The sequence below is a fragment of the Macrosteles quadrilineatus genome, unplaced genomic scaffold (genome assembly GCF_028750875.1).
Source record: "Macrosteles quadrilineatus isolate MER2022 unplaced genomic scaffold, UCM_ALF_1.0 Scaffold_2__2_contigs__length_208266976, whole genome shotgun sequence".
Classification (NCBI taxonomy): domain Eukaryota; kingdom Metazoa; phylum Arthropoda; class Insecta; order Hemiptera; family Cicadellidae; genus Macrosteles; species Macrosteles quadrilineatus.
In genome coordinates, this window is record NW_026542595.1 from 2,589,316 (window position 1) to 2,611,085 (window position 21,770).

At 38.7% G+C, this 21,770-nt stretch overlaps 1 protein-coding gene across 1 annotated transcript in view; it reads left to right on the forward strand.

Annotated features, from left to right (window-relative positions):
• The window catches only part of LOC128986282 (pescadillo homolog), an 85,089-nt gene that overhangs the window by 21,157 nt on the left and 42,162 nt on the right, over positions 1-21,770 (forward strand). The window contains exons 3-5 of the mRNA XM_054406557.1: positions 4,793-4,902; positions 8,760-8,931; positions 15,427-15,516. Of these exons, the coding sequence (XP_054262532.1) occupies positions 4,793-4,902; positions 8,760-8,931; positions 15,427-15,516 (372 nt within the window). The remainder of the gene's footprint in view (positions 1-4,792; positions 4,903-8,759; positions 8,932-15,426; positions 15,517-21,770) is intronic.

Sequence of the window (21,770 nt, forward strand, 5' to 3'; positions counted from 1 at the left end):
ATCCAGGTACTCAAACAAATGGCGAAATGGCAACTCATTGAAATGGAGGAGGCAGATAGCCCATTGTACAGGTTTTGTTAAATAAAGTTCAACTCGGCGTACTAGTCCAGTCTTCCATCCGGTATTGACAGCAGTACCATCACATCCGATGACAATGAGATCTTCAAGAGAAATATCACGCTCAGACAGGTAAGAAATTACAGACTTGACAATAGTGAGTAATGCTCTTCCTTAATAGTTCTACGAAACCTTTTTGAATGAGCTTGCTTAATCACCGACACGTTGGTCTTTTCGTCCATCTAAATATAGACCTAACAGTGGAGGTGAGTCAGACTTACCACACAATTCAGCCATAACAGTTTGCTTTTCACGTCTTATTTTGTTCTTATCTACAACATGCGTGGAATCGGAATTACTGATAACGCCAAAGTCGTGCAAAACACTTGATGCGATCGCTGCAGTGGCACGATCGGAAACGCCATAACGGTTGCTTATAATTGCAGTGGATTTCAACTGAACTCTCATCTGCCAAATGGGTTTTGGAGCTTTTTTTGTTTGAACTGTATAATCTTGGTCGTTATCACTGCCTGTGTCTGAGTCCAAACTTGAAGGACAACGTATTTCTTCAGTTTCGACTAATTTTAAAACAGAATCCGAGGACGAAGGCTTCGCAACTTCTTCTACATATAAATGACTGTCTCTTGACTTCCTTTCCAACGCTTTCTTACGCTTGTTTGTTTCATTAATGTCCACCGGGCCAATTTTCCCTAATCCGTACTTTCGCATTAAGTATACAAATTTTAGTTCAATTGGGGGTATTTTCTTTGATTTTTCACAACTGCAATCAATAGTGACTTTGCACTGGCACAGATCTGGGACTTTTTTGCAAGTGCATTCAACAGCGATTGGGCATTTGCAGGCTGCTACATCAAAAAGAAGTGAGCACTTTAGTTTAAAATCATCAACACGTTTTTTAAAAGAAGCATTGTTTTTGTCCCGTGTATATGATTTCCTCAGGCCACAATACTTATCATGCAATGCAGTTATGAGCTGCGTAATTCTCGTCTCTGTAACTGTAGGGATAGATGCTTTTTCATATAAGCTAATTACTTTGTTAGTTACTGTACTGGTAACCTGTTTGAAACTCACGCTCTTATTATTAATTCTTAATGCTAGATTAAACCTTTCTTGAGAACATCCCCGAATGATTTCCTCGCCCGTAGGTAGCTTGTTTGTTGGGAGATCTTTTGGAGTACCAAAAATAGGGCAGTCGAATGTCTGTCTTGTTATCACTTTCTTCGGCAGAGCCATGACGTAATTGCATCGATATTCACACAGTCATGTCAACAGTAACACACAGCAATATGATACACAAACCACCAAAACAGTTGCAAAACAAAAAACTGATATTTAACTAAACAGTGGGACACTGCAATCACAACTGACAGAAGCAGACTGACTGACACTGAAGGGGAGGGAGACGCGTGGCGTGATCTTAGGAATGTAGAGGGGGTGGAATGGAGGGGAGAGGTCGTTCAACCCGGCTAGACAAGTGACTCACGACCAGTTCCATTGAAAAAGTTGGCCTGCTCTGGTTATAACTTATAACAAACTAATTATCAATATTATTTATCGAATTCAATAAATGCGTGAAAATGTGAAATTTTCCAATATTTTGGTGAACTGAGATTTATGCGCGACCGGAAGATATAAATTAATATAAACCAAACTAAAACACAATGTTTTAAGGCTCATTCAGAAGACGTTACAAACTATTACAATAAAAAAACATTAATTTTAAAAATTGGAAATTTTTTTTAAAAAATCAAATTTTTCAATTTTTTTTCAAACTTTAGGGCCTATGCGCGACCGGAAAATGTTAACCGATTTTGATAATTTTTTTTCTTTTTTGTTGTCTGTATGATTCGCAACTTTTCCGCACTATTAGAACTTTGAAAAAAAAAATCGATTTTTTTCAGCCCACCCTAATGGGCACCCCTGCAAAATGGGTTGAGGTATTTCGAACAAAAACTACTTCTGATTGGTGTGTCAAGAAATTAAGACAATTGTTTTCAAAGTTCGGAATTCCATTTACTTTAGTGTCTGATAATGGCAGACAATTTTGTGGACATACTTTTGAAACATTTTTGAAAAACTATGATGTGTTACACAAAACAAGCGCTCCATTCCATCCTTCGTCCAACGGCCATGCAGAGAGGTTTGTCCAAACCATAAAGAAGGGTCTACTAGCAATGAAAGATGAAGGTGGGGATATGGACATAAAGTTACAACGATTCTTAATGCAATTGAGACAAGCAAGAAACTCTAGTGGGAGTAGTGGGTCAAACTCTTATTTTCTAATGTTTCAAAGAAATGTGAGAACAAATTAGATTTAATGACAACAAACAACACATCTTCGAACAATGACTTCAAATGTGCAAAGGTAGTGAGGGAATTTAAAAAAGGGGAGAGAGTTCAAGCATACGACTTCAGACATAGTAAAAACAAGTGGATGATTGGTTATGTTAAAAGCAAGGAAGGTAAAATAATTTTTGTTCTGAAAATGGATGATGGATCTATATGGAGACGGCATGTCAATCACATGTTACCGACCAAATTCAAGGGGGAAGATTTATATGTACATTCCAAAACTACTGGCTATAAGTGGTTCATAAACATCTGTTCTTATTTATTATTGTTTATATGATGATTTAGTTACATAATAGAAGTGTGATTAAATAAAGAAAAATTGAGTTAGCCTACTATATTTAAATGTTACATTATTAAAATATCTAACAATAACAATAAAATTCAAGCGCACCTACAGCTGATTTCTAGCGTTGAACGTCGTTGGCTCCAGAGGTATATTTTTTTAACCCTCCAGGTGTTATTTGTCGCTGCAGCGACTCACAAACACTGTTTACGGCGAAGGCTCTATGACTGACAAAATCTGATTGAACTGGATCGAGTTAGGTATCGTTTTATTTGACAGATTCAGAGCTTTCTCTGGAGGTCTGTCTCTAAGCGCTATTCATTTTAGTTCCGAAAATATTGTAGCAGACAGCTGACGTGCGTATTTGTAAACAGCTTGGTTAACCTCGGACCGATGACTGATGTGTTTTATTACGTTTATCATTGTTTTAGTGTTAAAAATCTAAAGTAGTGATATACGTGGTGCATTATAAGAAGATTTAAGTGATTTTGAAGGGCTGGTTGATGATCCTGAAGAAGTAGGTAGTGATATTGATGTAAATTATCAGCCAGATTCCTAGCTATGGTTAGGCTATGCATTCTTAGCTAAACACTATGTACTGAAATCTGTTTTTTGCCCATAACTTATTTATTTGCAAATCTACTTCCTTATATTATTATATATTTGTAATCCTCATAAAATTTAGAACAAAGTGGCTATTTTCAAATATTTATAGGCCTATAATTTATACAATTTCATTGAGCGCGAACTTATTTTTTTTTGAAAATTTTTCAAAATATTTTTTTTACCTAAACATTTTTTTTAAAACAAATGTTCCTTATGTTCTATGTATAATATTGAAGCCCATGATTTTCCAAACAAAATGATATATAGAACAGTATAATTAACATTGTTTTCAAGCTTCTCAGATCCGTTTTAATAAAACCTTGCAAATGAGCAAAAAATGGCAGACATTAAGGCCAAAACAAGGGACACTCGGAGGGTTAAATTGAGCACTCAATGTTATTTAAATGGGTTTCATTACTTCACTCGTGAAGTAAAGAAGTTGTTTACATCACGCTTGGGATAGGGAAGTTTAACATGGCGGGTTGGGTAAAATAGTATTATAGGTACTTTTTAAGTTTCTCAGATAAATAATAAAACCATGCGCATGCGCAATAGGCCTAAATAGGCAAACATTAAAACCTTTACTATAAACACTTGGAGGGTTAAAATTTGAAGACAATTAGTAACTACTCTGTTTCTAAAAAATTGCCTTATGAAAGAAAATATTTTTCTATAGTTACCTGACATATTGGGCTTCCTTGCAGTGATTATAGCACGCAAATTAGCTAATTGCTGCATGCATTTACTTTTGCTACACTCATTTTCTTTTGCCACACTCATTTTCTTTTGCCACACTCCAGATTTTCTTTTTCTCAACTAAACAACACAGAACGGTGTGCTTTTATTAGCAACGTAACACAAGTAGGCCTATGCTTGAAAATAAGTCGGCAACACTTAACAGGCTCAGTCCCAGCTGGCACACTCCTCTGTATGTAAGGCTTCTCTCCACATGAGGGTGAGTGTGTTAAAGATACTACAACTGTGATCAGCTGGTGCAGCATTTCCCATTTCCTTCAACGCTTGGGTTTAACCTAACCTAAAACCTTGTTGTAGGAGTGTTTGAATGACCAATATTATGATTTATAGTAGGTAACTTTAGGAAAAATAAAATATGTAACGCGAATGCAAAGTGCCTTTGCTGCACTTGAGAGAAACATTCCACACTCACCTGCGGCTTGTGCGTAAAAATTTCTCTCATGTGCAGCAAAGTGCCACTTCGCTTACTAGTTAAGTTACACAACTATCTATTTTTAAATGCTTAACTAAAAAACCTATAAATGTTTCTTATGTTTATATCAATGATAGTTAACCACCAAAAAGAAGGAATGCCATTTGTTTTTAAAATATACTCAACATCACTCAACATCTCTAGTAAAACAAGATCGCAACATATATTTCAGAATAAAATACTAATTTATTTACAATCTATGAGGTAAAATAATCTGTTCAATAATAAAACATCTTATGAACCAGGTTCACTTTAAAAAAATTGGAAGGGCCAAAACACTCAGACAGTTTGGAAAAATGAAACACCTTGTGAACAAGCATCCAGTTATTACGTTGGATCATATCGTCAAGGAGAGGTAAGTGGTTACTATAGCCTATGCTCACAATTGCATTTTTATAGAGAGGGGGTTTTACTACATAGGCCTATAGACCTAATATAGGGCAAAATTGCTCAGGATTTCAGATAAACTCTCATTAACGCTATGTAGATCTGATAACATTCACTGGGATCGTTTGTAGATATTAACCATTCTTTGCCTGGGTTGGGAGTTTATCATACTAGGCTTGTGATCATGGGCGTCTGGTTTATCACACATGACGTAAGGAGGGTGGAATTCTCCCCACCAGTGACAATTCTGCATGCAATTTTGGTAAAAGACCAAAAAAACCTATCAACATTAAGTTACTGCCATTCAATCACAATCCACTCAAACATAGTATACTATTCATCAGATATTTTGGTCTTTTAACATTCTTTGTCAACTGACAGGTACCCTACATTCAATGATGCCCTGAAAGACCTAGATGACTGTCTCACTCTATGTTTCTTGTTTGCAATTTTGTATTTTTACACACTTTGTCAACTCACAGGTAACCTACATTCATTGATGCCCTAAGAGACCTAGATGACTGCCTCATCCTATGTTTCTTGTTAGCAATGTTGTCTTTTAACAGTCTTTGTCAACTCACAGGTAACCTACATTCATTGATGCCCTGAGAGACCTAGATGAATGCCTCACCCTATGTTTTTTGTTAGCAATGTTGTCTTTTAACACTCTTTGTCAACTCACAGGTAACCTACATTCATTGATGCCCTGAGAGACCTAGATGAATGCCTCACCCTATGTTTCTTGTTAGCAATGTTGTCTTTTAACACTCTTTGTCAACTCACAGGTAACCTACATTCATTGATGCCCTGAGAGACCTAGATGAATGCCTCACCCTATGTTTTTTGTTAGCAATGTTGTCTTTTAACACTCTTTGTCAACTCACAGGTAACCTACATTCATTGATGCCCTGAGAGACCTAGATGACTGCCTCACCCAATGTTTCTTGTTAGCAATGTTGTCTTTTAACACTCTTTGTCAACTCACAGATAACCTACTATAATTGATGCCCTAAGAGACCCAGATGACTGCCTCACCCTATGTTTCTTGTTAGCAATGTTGTCTTTTAACACTCTTTGTCAACTCACAGGTAACCTACATTCATTGATGCCCTGAGAGACCTAGATGAATGCCTCACCCTATGTTTCTTGTTAGCAATGTTGTCTTTTAACACTCTTTGTCAACTCACAGATAACCTACTATAATTGATGCCCTAAGAGACCCAGATGACTGCCTCACCCAATGTTTCTTGTTAGCAATGTTGTCTTTTAACACTCTTTGTCAACTCACAGATAACCTACTATAATTGATGCCCTAAGAGACCCAGATGACTGCCTCACCCTATGTTTTTTGTTAGCAATGTTGTCTTTTAACACTCTTTGTCAACTCACAGGTAACCTACATTCATTGATGCCCTGAGAGACCTAGATGAATGCCTCACCCTATGTTTCTTGTTAGCAATGTTGTCTTTTAACACTCTTTGTCAACTCACAGGTAACCTACATTCATTGATGCCCTGAGAGACCTAGATGAATGCCTCACCCTATGTTTCTTGTTAGCAATGTTGTCTTTTAACACTCTTTGTCAACTCACAGGTAACCTACATTCATTGATGCCCTGAGAGACCTAGATGACTGCCTCACCCTATGTTTCTTGTTAGCAATGTTGTCTTTTAACACTCTTTGTCAACTCACAGATAACCTACTATAATTGATGCCCTAAGAGACCCAGATGACTGCCTCACCCTATGTTTCTTGTTAGCAATGTTGTCTTTTAACACTCTTTGTCAACTCACAGGTAACCTACATTAATTGATGCCTTAAGAGACCTAGATGACTGCCTCACCCTATGTTTCTTGTTAGCAACGTTGTCTTTTAACAGTCTTTGTCAACTCACAGGTACCCTACATTCATTGATGCCCTGAGAGGCCTAGATGAATGCCTCACCCTATGTTTCTTGTTAGCAATGTTGTCTTTTAACACACTTTGTCAACTCACAGGTAACCTACATTCATTGATGCCCTAAGAGACCTAGATGACTGCCTCACCCTATGTTTCTTGTTAGCAATGTTGTCTTTTAACAGTCTTTGTCAACTCACAGGTAACCTACATTCATTGATGCCCTGAGAGATCTAGATGAATGCCTCACCCTATGTTTTTTGTTAGCAATGTTGTCTTTTAACAGTCTTGTCAACTCACAGGTACCCTACATTCATTGATGCCCTGAGAGGCCTAGATGAATGCCTCACCCTATGTTTCTTGTTAGCAATGTTGTCTTTTAACAGTCTTTGTCAACTCACAGGTACCCTACATTCATTGATGCCCTGAGAGGCCTAGATGAATGCCTCACCCTATGTTTCTTGTTAGCAATGTTGTCTTTTAACACACTTTGTCAACTCACAGGTAACCTACATTCATTGATGCCCTGAGAGATCTAGATGAATGCCTCACCCTATGTTTCTTGTTAGCAATGTTGTCTTTTAACAGTCTTTGTTAACTCACAGGTACCCTACATCCATTGATGCCCTGAGAGGCCTCTATGAATGCCTCACCCTATGTTTCTTGTTAGCAATGTTGTCTTTTAACACACTTTGTCAACTCACAGGTAACCTACATTCATTGATGCCCTAAGAGACCTAGATGACTGCCTCACCCTATGTTTCTTGTTAGCAATGTTGTCTTTTAACAGTCTTTGTCAACTCACAGGTACCCTACATTCATTGATGCCCTGAGAGACCTAGATGAATGCCTCACCCTATGTTTTTTGTTAGCAATGTTGTCTTTTAACACTCTTTGTCAACTCACAGGTAACCTACATTCATTGATGCCCTGAGAGACCTAGATGACTGCCTCACCCTATGTTTCTTGTTAGCAATGTTGTCTTTTAACACTCTTTGTCAACTCACAGGTAACCTACTATAATTGATGCCCTAAGAGACCTAGATGACTGCCTCACCCTATGTTTCTTGTTAGCAATGTTGTCTTTTAACACTCTTTGTCAACTCACAGGTAACCTACATTAATTGATGCCTTAAGAGACCTAGATGACTGCCTCACCCAATGCTTCTTGTTAGCAATGTTGTCTTTTAACAGTCGTTGTCAACTCACACCTAACCTACATTCATTGATGCCCTAAGAGACCAAGATGACTGCCTCACCCTATGTTTCTTGTTAGCAACGTTGTCTTTTAACAGTCTTTGTCAACTCACAGGTACCCTACATTCATTGATGTCCTGAGAGATCTAGACGAATGCCTCACCCTATGTTTCTTGTTAGCAATGTTGTCTTTTAACAGTCCTTGTCAACTCACAGCTAACCTACATTCATTGATGCCCTAAGAGACCTAGATGAATGCCTCACCCTATGTTTTTTGTTAGCAATGTTGTCTTTTAACAGTCTTTGTCAATTCACAGCTAACCTACATTCATTGATGCTTTAAGAGACCTACATGACTGCCTCGCCCTATGTTTCTTGTTAGGAACGTTGTCTTTTAACAGTCTTTGTCAACTCACAGGTACCCTACATTCATTTATGCCCTGAGAGATCTAGACGACTACCTCACCCTATGTTTCCTGTTAGCAATGTTGTCTTTTAACAGTATTTGTCAAGTCACAAGTACCCTACATTCATTTATGCCCTGAGAGATCTAGACGACTACCTCACCCTATGTTTCCTGTTAGCAATGTTGTCTTTTAACAGTATTTGTCAAGTCACAAGTACCCTACATTCATTGATGCCCTGAGAGACCTAGATGACTGCCTCATGACTGCCTCACCCTATGTTTCTTGTTAGCAATGTTGTCTTTTAACAGTCTTTGTCAACTCACAGGTACCCTACGTTCATTGATGCCCTGAGAGATCTAGACGACTGCCTCACCCTATGTTTCTTGTTTGCAATGTTTCCTTCTCTTGCGGGAGTGGCTCGAGACCAGTCACAGCTGTGTCGTAGACTTACAGTGGAGTTTATGCACGCCTGTATAGCTGCTAAAGCTCTTCGTAAGGTTTGTAAAAAAGTCTAAATATATATTATTATTTCTAAAGACATAAAGTTAGTAATTTAGAACCACCGGATCCGGATACTAATTAATTATTTTTTCTTACCAAGCTTAAAAAATAGAATTGAGTTACTAGACTATATTTTTATTTCTACTTGCAAAGATAAATTTTTTTCATTTATTATTTTTGACAGGCAGGATAAAACATTTTTAATGTGATATTATCTTACCTTACCTTACCTTACTTTACCTTACCTTACCCATGTGGCCACTCAAACCTCAGTAGGTTTTTGGCCTTGCCAACAAGAAGTCACCACCTCTCTCTGTCTTCGATCCATTCTGTTTGTGATTTTAGCTTTCCTATGTCACTTCGCACCTGGTCCTGCCATCTTAGCCGAGGTCGTCCTATACTTTAATACATTACTTTGAAATGGCGACTATGCGAATGTAGGTATTTTAAGCCAAGTATGAATGGAGATGAGTGTAGGATGAGTGGCGTGATCTTGTAGTCTTGTTAGTGATTTTTTCGAAGTCGTCCGGTTGTAGAAGGATTTGCCGCTGACATGTCAGCGTTGCCCGGGGTGCGCCCGATTGTGATGTCGTTCATAGCGTGTAAGTTAATGGTCACAATCTTCGGGGAGGCTCCTTCTGTGCACCCCTGACTATGACTCTAAATGAACTTTCCCAGTACTATGACGCAAATAACCTCAAGCCGAACCCTGCTAAGACCCAAGTTTGTGCCTTTCACCTAAACAATAGAGAAGCAGGCCGTGAGTTGAATGTGAGGTGGCAGGCAGACCGTCTTCAGCATTGTCCTACACCCAAATATCTTGGTGTCATACTGGACCGCACACTGACATTTAAGGCGCATTGTATTGCGACAAGAGGTAAAGTCTCAGCGAGGAATAATATCATCAGGAAGCTCACCAGCAGATGCTGGGGTGCTAACCCTAATGACCTCAGCTTTTTTTAAGAACCTAGCGCTCAGTGTTTCGGCTGCGGAGTACGCTGCACCAGTATGAATTTTTTTCCGCGATCGCGCATGACAACGATGACGTATTCGTGACCGCGGGAGACGACGATTACATATCCGTGACCGTGGGAGACGACGATGACGTATCCGTGACCGCGGGAGACGACGATGACGTATTCGTGACCGCGGGAAACGACGATGACGTTTCCGTGACCGCGGGAGACGACGATGACGTATCCGTGACCGCGGGAGACGACGATGACGTATCCGTGACCGTGGGAGACGACGACAACGTTTCCGTAACCGCGGGAGACGATGACGTTGTTTCCGTGACCGCGGGAAACGACGATTGCGTTTCCGTGACCACGGAAGACAACCATGATATTTCCGTGACCGTGGGAGATGACGATGACGTTTTCGTGACCGCGAGAGACGACGATGACATTTTCGTGACCGCGTGTGACGACGATGACGTTTCCGCGACTTCGCGAGATGACGATGACGTTTCCATGATCGCGCAAGCGGACGATGACGTTTCCGTGACCGCGTAAGACGATGCCCAAACGGCCGCAGGATATGTTAGTGATTTTGTGGCTACATGGTTTTGACATTAATTTGAATCTGCTAATTACTGTCTCAACTATACTTTGAATGTTAAAATTATCATAATGATCAGCTGACTTTTTGTAAACTATATATTTGATTTTATTGTAGTTCTTTCTTAATACAAAAGTGTTTCAATGTTTATAATCTCTTCTTTTAATTAACTTATTTTGTGTTAGTATATTTATATAAGGCACAAGCCTTATTTGGTGACCCCTTACTGTACTTTTTATTGTCATTAATTCAATTGGACCATAATGAATAATCAAGAATCTACTCCAACTCCTAGTACACCAGAGGCTTCACAAATCTCACCAATTCAAGTGAAAATTCCACCATTTTGGACAAAAAATGTTTCACTTTGGTTTCATCAAATTGAATGTCAGTTTTCTCTGCATGGAGTTTCAAAGGAAAGAACTAAATACAATTATGTAATGAGCTCACTGGACAATGAAGTTGCAAGTCACCTTTCAGATTTTATTACCAAACCTTTGTCTCAAACTCCCTACTCTGACTTAAAAGAAAGGCTCTGCTCAGAATACGAAATTTCAGAAAATGCCAAACTAAAACAACTGACAACAGAAGTTTTTCTCGGAGATAAGAAGCCGACAACACTTCTTCGTGAAATGAGAACCTTAGCAGGCACACAGGTAACTGACAGTTTTTTTAAAGTTATTTTTCTACAACGTCTACCTAGTCACATTCGTACTGCTCTAGCCGCTTCTCAAACCAATTCTTTTGATGACTTAGCTAAATTAGGTGACCAAATAGCTGAACTATCAGCCGTCGACAACTACGTTTGTGCTCAAGGAGATGTTGCGCAATCTAGTGATCGGATTTCCAACTTAGAAAAACAAGTCAGCGAACTAACTCAGTCTATTGATGGACTTCTTAAGTTAAGTAAACGCAACTTCCCAGTCAAACATAAGAACAATTACTATCCTAAAGAGGGAAATGATCAAGGTGAAATTTGCTGGTATCATAACAAATTTGGTGAAAATGCTAAAAAATGTGTTCAACCTTGTTTGTTCACACCACAAAAGAATGCACAACAGGAAAACTTCCTGCCCCGTCACTAAATGCGGCTCAGGATGACAGGGGCTTTCAATCTCGCCGCTTATTTGTAACTAACTTACCCTGTGGTCGTAAGTTTCTCGTGGATTCTGGAGCAGACATATCTGTTTTGCCTCTCACAAACAAAGACAAATGTGCTGTAAGTAATAGACAATTATATGCTGCCAATGGTTCTGTTATCAAAACGTACGGTAAACAAGACATCAAACTTGATCTAGGCTTGAAAAGAAAGTTTGTCTGGTCTTTCATAGTTGCAGACGTAACCCAACCCATAATTGGCGCAGACTTTTTATCACATTACGGTTTACTTGTTGATATCAAAAATAAAAGACTAATCGATAACAGGACTCAATTATCTGTTATTGGAATTCAAAAACTTTCAAATCAACAATCTGTATTGGTTCTTGACCCAAAAGGTAAATACTCAAAACTTATCAACCAATATCCTAATTTACTGAAAGAAAATCCTAATTTTCAAGTTTCACAGGACACAGTTTTTCACTCAATTCAGACAACAGGTCAGCCTGTGAACTTTAGAGCTAGACGTTTATCTCCAGAAAAACTTGCGGTAGCTAAAAATGAGTTTCACAAGATGGTCGAGTTAGGCATTTGCAGACCTTCAAAAAGCTGTTGGTCCAGTCCACTTCATTTGGTTCCTAAAACTGATGGTACATGGAGACCTTGCGGGGATTACCGTGCCCTAAATGCAAAAACAGTTCCTGATAGATATCCTATACCTTATTTGCATGATTTTAACAGCCAGTTAAATGGAAAAACTATATTTTCCAAAATTGATCTTGTTCGGGCTTTTCATCACATTCCAGTAGCTCCTGATGACATTCCAAAAACTGCTGTCATAACACCTTTTGGATTATTTGAATTTCTAAAAATGCCATTTGGATTAAGGAATGCTGCACAAACTTTCCAGAGATATATTAATTCTCTTTTGCATGATCTAGAGTTTACCTTTTGTTACTTAGATGATATTCTAGTAGCATCCTCCTCAGAAGATGAACATATTAATCACTTGCAAACTGTTTTTGATAGACTTAATAAGCATCACATTAATATTAATACGTCAAAGAGCGTATTTGGCGTGACTGAGATCTCTTTTCTTGGTTACACAGTTTCGAAACAAGGAATTTCTCCTCTTCCTGATAAAGTTGAAGCTATTGTTAGTTGCAAACTTCCTGAAACCATTCTTGAGCTTCGTAGATTCCTTGGACTTATAAACTTTTACAGAAGTTCACTTCCTAACGCAGCTGCTATTCAGCAACAACTATTTGATTTGTGTAAGGGTACACATAAATCTGATAAACGAAAAATAAATTGGACTTCAGAATCTAAGAAAGCTTTTGAGGATGCAAAGGGCCAGCTAGTCAATGCCACACTTCTAGCACACCCATCTCCTGATGCTCCTTTAGCTCTCATGGTCGATACATCAAACTTCGCTATAGGTTCGTCTCTCCACCAGATTTGTAATGGAAACTTTGAACCTCTTGGGTTTTTCTCTAAATCCCTTACAACAACTCAAAAAAAATACAGTACCTATGACAGGGAACTCCTGGCTGCATACCTATCTGTGAAGCACTTCCGTTATCTCCTTGAAGGGCGAAGTTTTGTTATATATACAGATCACAAACCTCTATCTTTTGCCTTCAATAAACCCTCTGATACATCTAGTCCAAGGCAATTGCGTCATCTAGACTTCATTGGACAGTTCACTACTGACATAAGGTATCTTCCAGGAAAACAAAACATTCCTGCTGATTTCATGTCAAGAATAAGTGCTATTGACCTACCTTCATCTATATCATTTGAACAAATTTCTGAAACTCAATCTCAAGATGCTGAACTTAAAAACCTGAAGTACTCAAACACAACTTCTTTGATATTCAAAAATATTTTACTTCCTAATGGCTCAGAGCTGTGTTGTGACACAAGTACTGGAAGGCTACGGCCATTTATTCCTCAACAGTTCAGAAAGCAGTTATTTGACTCCCTTCACAACCTGGCACATCCTGGAATCAAAGGATCTCTGGACCTTATTAAACAACGTTTTGTTTGGCCTTCCATGAATAAAGATGTCAGACTTTGGGCCAAAGCATGTGTAGCTTGCCAGAAATCAAAGGTTTGGAAACATACTACTTCTGAGATTGGAGCTTACAACAACATTAATGGACGTTTTTCTCACATCAATGTGGACATAGTTGGACCCTTGCCACCTTCTCAAGGATTTACGTACTTGCTAACTATCATAGACCGCTTTACTCGATGGGTCGAGGCAACGCCTATCAAGGATATTACTGCTGGAACAGTTGCAGAAGCACTTCTTTCTACCTGGATTGCTAGATTTGGAGTTCCTCAAAACATTACTACAGATAGAGGAAGACAATTTGACTGCAATTTATTTAAGGAATTAACAAAACATCTCGGTATCCATCACATTAAAACTACAGCGTATCACCCTGAAGCTAATGGAAAGATCGAGAGATGGCACCGACATCTGAAATCTGCATTAACAGCTCAACTCACATCTAACTGGACACAGACGTTACCAATGGTTCTACTGGGACTAAGATCTTATATTATTCCAGAACACAATGTTACTGCTGCAGAAATGACACTAGGTCAGTCCATCAGACTGCCATGCGATCTTTTTCAAACCACAGAAGATACCTCAACAAATGTTCCTGATTTAGTGTACAATCTGAAAAGAAAAATGAATGATCTCAAACCAATAGAAGCCAAATACCATTCTTCTAAGAAGGTCTTTGTTCATCCAGAATTAAGAACATCCAACCATGTTTTTGTTCGTCATGATTCATTCCGAAGACCGTTGCAAGCTGTCTACGATGGTCCTTACCAAGTGGTTTCGCGATCTGACAAGTGGTTTACTATTCTTACTCCACGAGGACCTACGTCGATTTCTATTGACCGACTCAAACCGGCATTCCTCCTTCAAGATTCTATGAGCGATACGACCATTTACGTAAAAAAAAATGACATGCAATCTAGAGAAACTCAAGTAGACAAGACCAAAGACAGGAATGAAGATGTTGACCTTAAAAAAACACTGATTTTTACAAGATCAGGTCGTAGTGTTCATCCCCCGCATCGTTACGTTCCTCGTTGACACTGGGAGGGGAGTATGTGGCTACATGGTTTTGACATTAATTTGAATCTGCTAATTACTGTCTCAACTATACTTTGAATGTTAAAATTATCATATGATCAGCTGACTTTTTGTAAACTATATATTTGATTTTATTGTAGTTCTTTCTTAATACAAAAGTGTTTCAATGTTTATAATCTCTTCTTTTAATTCACTTATTTTGTGTTAGTATATTTATATAAGGCACAAGCCTTAATTTTGCCGCGATCGCGCATGTGGACGATGACGTTTTTCGTGACCGCGGGAAATGACGATGACGTTCCCGTGACCGCGGGAGACGACGATGACGTTCCCGTGACCGCGGGAGACGACGATGACGTTCCCGTGACCGCGGGAGACGACGATGACGTTCCCGTGACCGCGGGAGACGACGATGACGTTCCCGTGACCGCGGGAGACGACGATGACGTTCCCGTGACCGGGAGACGACGATGACATTTTAACAGCCTGATGATGGGATTTTAATCCTGAAACCGGTTGCATAAGACGACAACAATAGGATCACTGACGGACAGGTAATATAAACCATTTTATTCTATAAGTGATCCTGGGCCACTAAGCATAATGATACTATGTACACTTGATGTTTGATAGTGTGATACTGTATTATCTTTATCTTTACTTTTTAACTCTAAAATATTTATCTACATTATTTGTTTTTGGTTTTCTCTTTCAGGTTTTTGTGTCTATCAAAGGCTATTACTTCCAAGTGGAGCTTAAGGGTCAAACCATCACTTGGATAATGCCACACCAGTTCTCTTTCCAGGTAAACTGAATAGTTACAATGAGGAGTGGGGGAGAGAACAAATAAGAATGACTATCCATTCTGATGTAAAATAATTGTTGTCATGGTTTGCAACAAATAATCAGATAGCTTATGAAGCATTCACATTAAAATTTGTTAAAATTTTGTGAGAATATTTGTTTTTGCAGACATAAGTACAGACCGTTTCACCGTGCTTGGCGTGTAGGGGAGGCAGTGGGAGAGAGACAGAAAAATAAAAAAATGTAAACATAAAGCAAACTTATTTTGACAGCTGATGCTAGTTCACAAATTCAGTATTTGAACGTGACTGTACCGTACATCGAGGCGTAGTGGGGGAAAGCTCTTAGTGCGCATGCTCCAGTGAGGCGCCACGCACCGTGACACTATCTGTATTTGTCTAGACATTTATTTTTGACAAAAACTTTATCACCTGTTAATTTAAAACACAAAAGTGTGTACTCTGGAGGATTAATTTTACAAATAGATTTGATACCATCAAACATTCCTTATCTTAAGTAATTATAATTGCTGATCATGTTTTAACAACTTATCAGTATACACTATAAAAAGTAATAGACTGAAAAGTTGATAAGGTGGATTCCCATATTATTATCAGGACGTCAATATTAAGATCACATTCAAACTGCGCAGTCCCGGATTTTCCGGAACTCTTGACTCCTTTAATTCGAACCTTGTAGAAGCACAGAGCAAGCCAGCTTTGATGATTTACTGTTAAAGTTAAATTCCATTAATTTCCCTCAGTCTCTCCGTACCCTATTTTTATATAAAATGTTAGTAATGTCACCAAACCTGATATTTGCTTCTTTAGTGGATTTAACATGTTTACTGCTGTATAAATTAGCTTTATATCTCCTAAAGTGCTAAAAAAAATTTTTTGCACACTTACCAGTAAATGATGTCCATATGTCCAAGAGGTAGATTGGAGATGATTTCGCATCCATAAAAGAGGGATTCGATGATGTCATTTTAACCCCAATTAGTAGGCCGCAACTGGTGCCGGTCCATGTACTGTTGCCGTTCATTTTTTTGGTCGCACAACCCCACAGACACGTGTAATATTGTTCTTTGCAAGTACAAAGTAATAATAAAACAATTATATAAATATAAAAAAAATATATTTACACTCCCACCCTATTAATTAATAGCTACAGATAGCAGCACTAAACAAAAGTGTTAACCATTTCAGTGCTATGAAACGATATATCGTTGTTTTAAAAAATCTCTAAGGGATATAGAGAGGAAGGTTAGGCCTATCTAAAAAAAAAATAGCAAAACGGCCATTGGTGACCTGCATGTTCATAGGATACACTAACAACCACTTAGCTAAAAGATTCGCCCAATCCAATGATTTCGAGGTGTATGTCTAAACCAAGGATTATGAACACCTCACTATGCCCCAGTGGTTGTAGTATATCGCTACAAACACACAGGTCACCAATTATTTGCCACACAGGACGGGATTCGAACCCGAGCAGACGAATGCCACTGGCCAAGTGACACACGCCCTAGCCTTCTCCGCTATCTGTGCTTGAAGACTGAGGAGTCAAAAACCGGTATTTAAGCTGTCGCCACCGATTGCGAACAGATAGCGCTACAGATGGTTGTTCAATGCGTTACTAGGTAGCAGCACCAGTTAGTCACGGACTATTTAGATGAAATCTTTTAGTTTAAACACAACAGTGATCATAAATGTGTTCCTGAGACTTTGCTGCAAAACATTAGTTTCCCTAAAATGGCTATATTACGATAACCTCGTCCAACTAAATCAAGGTTAAATTCAATATTACATTGTAAACTATATGTCTTATGATTTTATGAGATTTTGGTTTCAAATAATGCTACCAGAACATAAAAATTTATAGGAAAACCAGGAAAATTACAACAAAAACTAAGTTTTATTTGATGTTTACTACAAATACTGGGATTTATCTTTCTTATATATTTTCTTATTGTGTTATTATTCAAAATTAGCCTAATTAATAAAATAGTGACAACATGACAGTTAAAATTCAACAACAGGTAATGGAATTAAAAGGCAAACAAAAAAGTCTTACAAAATATGAATTATTGGCCTAGCACTGAAAGGGTTAACAGGCCCTCATATGAAAAGGAAAAAAAACAGGGGCTAACTACTCGGATACACCATAAAAAAATACCACAAAAAAGGCCTCAAGCACCATTTTTTGGTTAGGTTCCTTCCACAGTGCTCACTACAGTCATTATCGTCATCCTAATCGATGTCACGAAATCTGTTGTAATAAACTAATTTTATTAGTAGGATAAAAGAAATGTAAGAACTGTTAGAGAACCATTTAATAGACTAATAGTTTGTTTACATAACAACTTAAACAAACTAACATTATAATAATCAGAATTACATTATACAGCTGTTGAGCCTACAGGACTTAGTAAATCATTTTTTATCTCAACACTTCCCCTAAAAAATGACACTTTACTCAGAAAAGAAAACTGCTGCTCATGTATCCTTACATCTTGAAGTATTCTCTTGAGCCACACTGCTTCCCCTACAGCCAAACTTGCAGCAATCTGCAGTAATCAACTCAAATTCTGTAGTTGACAAAGCTACACATTTCTGGCGTTTACTACACCAGAACACTGGACTAAGCACCTTTATTTCCTCATCCATCGCCTTGACCCAATGATGAGAATCCTTGCATGTCACCGCTTCCTTGCACTTAGTAGGTTCTGCAACACATGTCAAAAGGGCACAATCAGCAAGTTTCACAGGAGGCTTCAATTTTGATCTGTCTCTGAAACTATACCTCTGTCCTTCTTCGTCAGGTAAACTTGCAGTTGTTGAAGAGTTGGTTTCAGTTGTAGGAAACTTTTTGTTTTGTTCCACAGGCTCCTTGAAGTCGACAAAATATCGATTGCCACCAACTGATAACACAGGCATTGGGCCACAAACATTAGCATTTATGCGATCACCAGGTTGATTAACAAGCTCTTTGCGAGTACCAAAACTCAACCGATGCATTTTGCCAACAATACAAGCGTCACATATCTCAGACTTAGTACCTGAATTTGAGAATTCAATACCATTTTTCTTCAGGTATGTCAAAACATAACGCTTATTTTGATGCCCTAATCTCTCATGCCACAGTTGTAAATTATCTCTCAAAGCAACTTGAGCTTCAGCATCTTTAATAGGAATAACTTTCATATTCATAATGAAAAATCCATTCTTTCTATGTGATTGAGCAACCAAAACACCATTCTTGAAAAAGTTACATTTGTCCTTGCTGAAAGTAGAAATTATACCTTTGTCCAACGTAGAGGAAATTGAAAATAAGTTCTTGCCTACTTCAGGAACATACCAAACATCTTCCAAATGATTTCTCTTGCATTTTCCTCCCACAATCATCTCTACAATTATGTTACCCTTGCCGAGTGCTTCCATGGTTTGACCATTTCCAACTCCAACATGCTTAACTGTGGAAAATGCCTCGTACGTCACAAACCATGATCTGTTCATTGTCATGTGCTGCGTAGCTCCAGAATCTGCAATCCAATTACATTCTTCGATGCTTTCTTGTGAGCGATCACAATGTCCAACAAAAGCACTTCCAGGTTTTAGTGACTGTTTGACATTAGGACAATCCCTCTTCATGTGACCAAGCTCGTTACATGAAAAGCATTTAGGTCTCCATTTCTTTTTCTTATTTTCAGCTCCAACATCACTGGTTATTATGCTTGATGTTGATTTCACACGGTTAAAGTTAGGTTTTGAGAAAGTTTTATGTTTTGAACCAGTGTAAAATGCAGCATTAGACTCCTTTACACCTCCAACTTCTCGCTCCTTCATTCTCATTTCAACCGTACACAGTCTCTCTCTCAGTAATGACAGTGTCCTCTGATCCTTCGGTACAGACTCCCAAGCGTTAATGAATTCACTATATTCACAGGGCAACGTATTCAACACCCTATTTAGGAATAATGAATCAGGAAGCTTAACTTTATCTTCTTTCCAAGTTTCGTCCTGTAGCTCAACCCAAAGTTTTTCCAGCTTTGCTATGTGTTTCGCTACACTGTCATGTGAGTCCTTTTCCTTAATTCCAAAGAATTCATTAAACAGACGGTCTTGTCTCTGTTCAGTTCTCTGTTAATACTCAAAAGTTTCCCTCACATTTCCTGTGCAGTTGAACACATATTTATAAGCTGTCTTACTTGACTGCTAACAGATGAAACAATGATATTCTGTGCCGAAAATTCTTTCTTTTCAAGTACAGCAACCTGTTTCTGCTATTTGTCCATCTTTGAAGCATCTTCATCTTCACCTGGTTTCTCAGGGTATACAAGCTTTCCTTCAACAGCCTCCATTATACCATGAACTCGAAACTGTATGACTACTTGAAATTTCCAATCTATCCAATTGGATTGACCCTCCAGTTTATCAAGTACATAAACTTTAGAAATTTCCATGGTAGACAAAACACTTGAAGACAACTGAACAAGATTTTTCAAAAAGACAAATAACAATCAATCACAGTTTCTTTCACATACATCCTACTAACAAATCCAATAAATAAACACAGTTATTTGCGAGTCTGGGCCCATAACGATGTCCACATTTCCCGATGGTGTGAACATTTCCAGGAAGTGTTGAATGTGACAGGGAATTTAGAGGTAAATAGAAATGAGGGAGCTGAACACCACTTACAAAATGAAAGACCCGATCCCAGAATATCAGAAGCACCACCAGGCTTGGATGAAATTGAGGAAGCGGTAGGAGAACTGAAATCCGGTAAGGCTCCTGGCATTGATAATATTCCTGCAGAAGCCTTGAAAGCTGATCCAGGCCTAACAGCTCGTATTCTACATCCTCTTTTAGTAACAATTTGGAAAACAGAAAGGATTCCAGAGGAGTGGAGTAAAGGAGTACTGGTAAAACTACCAAAGAAGGGTGATCTCTCCAACTGTAACAATTGGAGGGGCATAACTTTGCTTCCTGTTTGTAGCAAAATTTTTGCTTGAATTATCTTAAATAGAATTAAAATTCCTGTCAATGAAAAAATCAGGAAAGAACAAGTGGGATTCCGGCAAAATAAATCGACCATCGACGACATAAATACCCTGCGGATAATACTCGAGCAGTTTGCCGAACACCAAGCAGCATTGTATTTAGTATTCGTCGATTTTGAGAAAGCCTTCGACTCAATTAACAGACAAAGCATTTGGAAGGCAATGAAATCTTTTGGTATACCTCCAAAGATTATTAGACTGGTAAAAGCCATGTATGAAGAGTTTACATGCCAGGTAGTGCAGAATAAGTCTTTGTCGGATCCAATAAAAACCAATTCAGGAGTCAAGCAGGGATGCCTATTATCACCTATCCTCTTTCTTATGGTCCTTGATCTCGTTATGAGGGAAGCGATGAATCGAAACAGAGGAATCCAGTGGGGAATTAATTCAAGGCTGGAAGATCTGGATTTTGCAGACGATCTATGCATCATGGCTCAAAGTTTCAGAGATATTGAAACTAAGCTGAACGATTTAAAAGTGGAAGCGCAACAGGTGGGCTTAAAGATAAATGCAAGGAAAACCAAGGAAATGAGGTTGAATAACCGGAATAACACCCCCCTTAGAACTGGAGAGGAAGAGGTAGAAAGAACCAATGAGTTCTGCTATCTAGGTAGCTTGGTGGCCAGGGATGGAGGAGCTGACCAGGACATAACAAACAGGCTCAACAAAGCAAAGGCGGCATTCGCCCAGCTGAGACCAGTTTGGAGGAGCTCCGAGATTAGAAGGAAAACAAAGCTCCGAATCTTCAACTCGAATGTCAAATCTGTCCTTCTCTATGGTTGTGAGACGTGGAAAATAACAGCTGTTGCCACAAGAAAACTCCAAACCTTCCTCAACAAATGCCTTAGAACCATACTAAACATATGGTGGCCCGATGTAATTTCCAATGAAGATTTGTGGACTAGAACCCAGCAAGAGCCTATTTTAAGGCTGGTGAAAAGAAGAAAGTGGAGGTGGATCGGGCATATCCTACGACAATCTCAGGATACAGTGGCGAGACAGGCCTTGGACTGGAACCCCCAAGGAAGCAGAAGACGAGGGAGACCAAGAACCACTTGGAGACGGACAGTGGAGAGAGAGTTGGAGGGACAAGGCATGACATGGGCTAGAGCAAAGGAACTGGCAAACCATAGAGACCGTTGGAGAGTGTTCGTCGAGGCCCTATGCTCCCCCTAGGAGCTCAAGGAAAT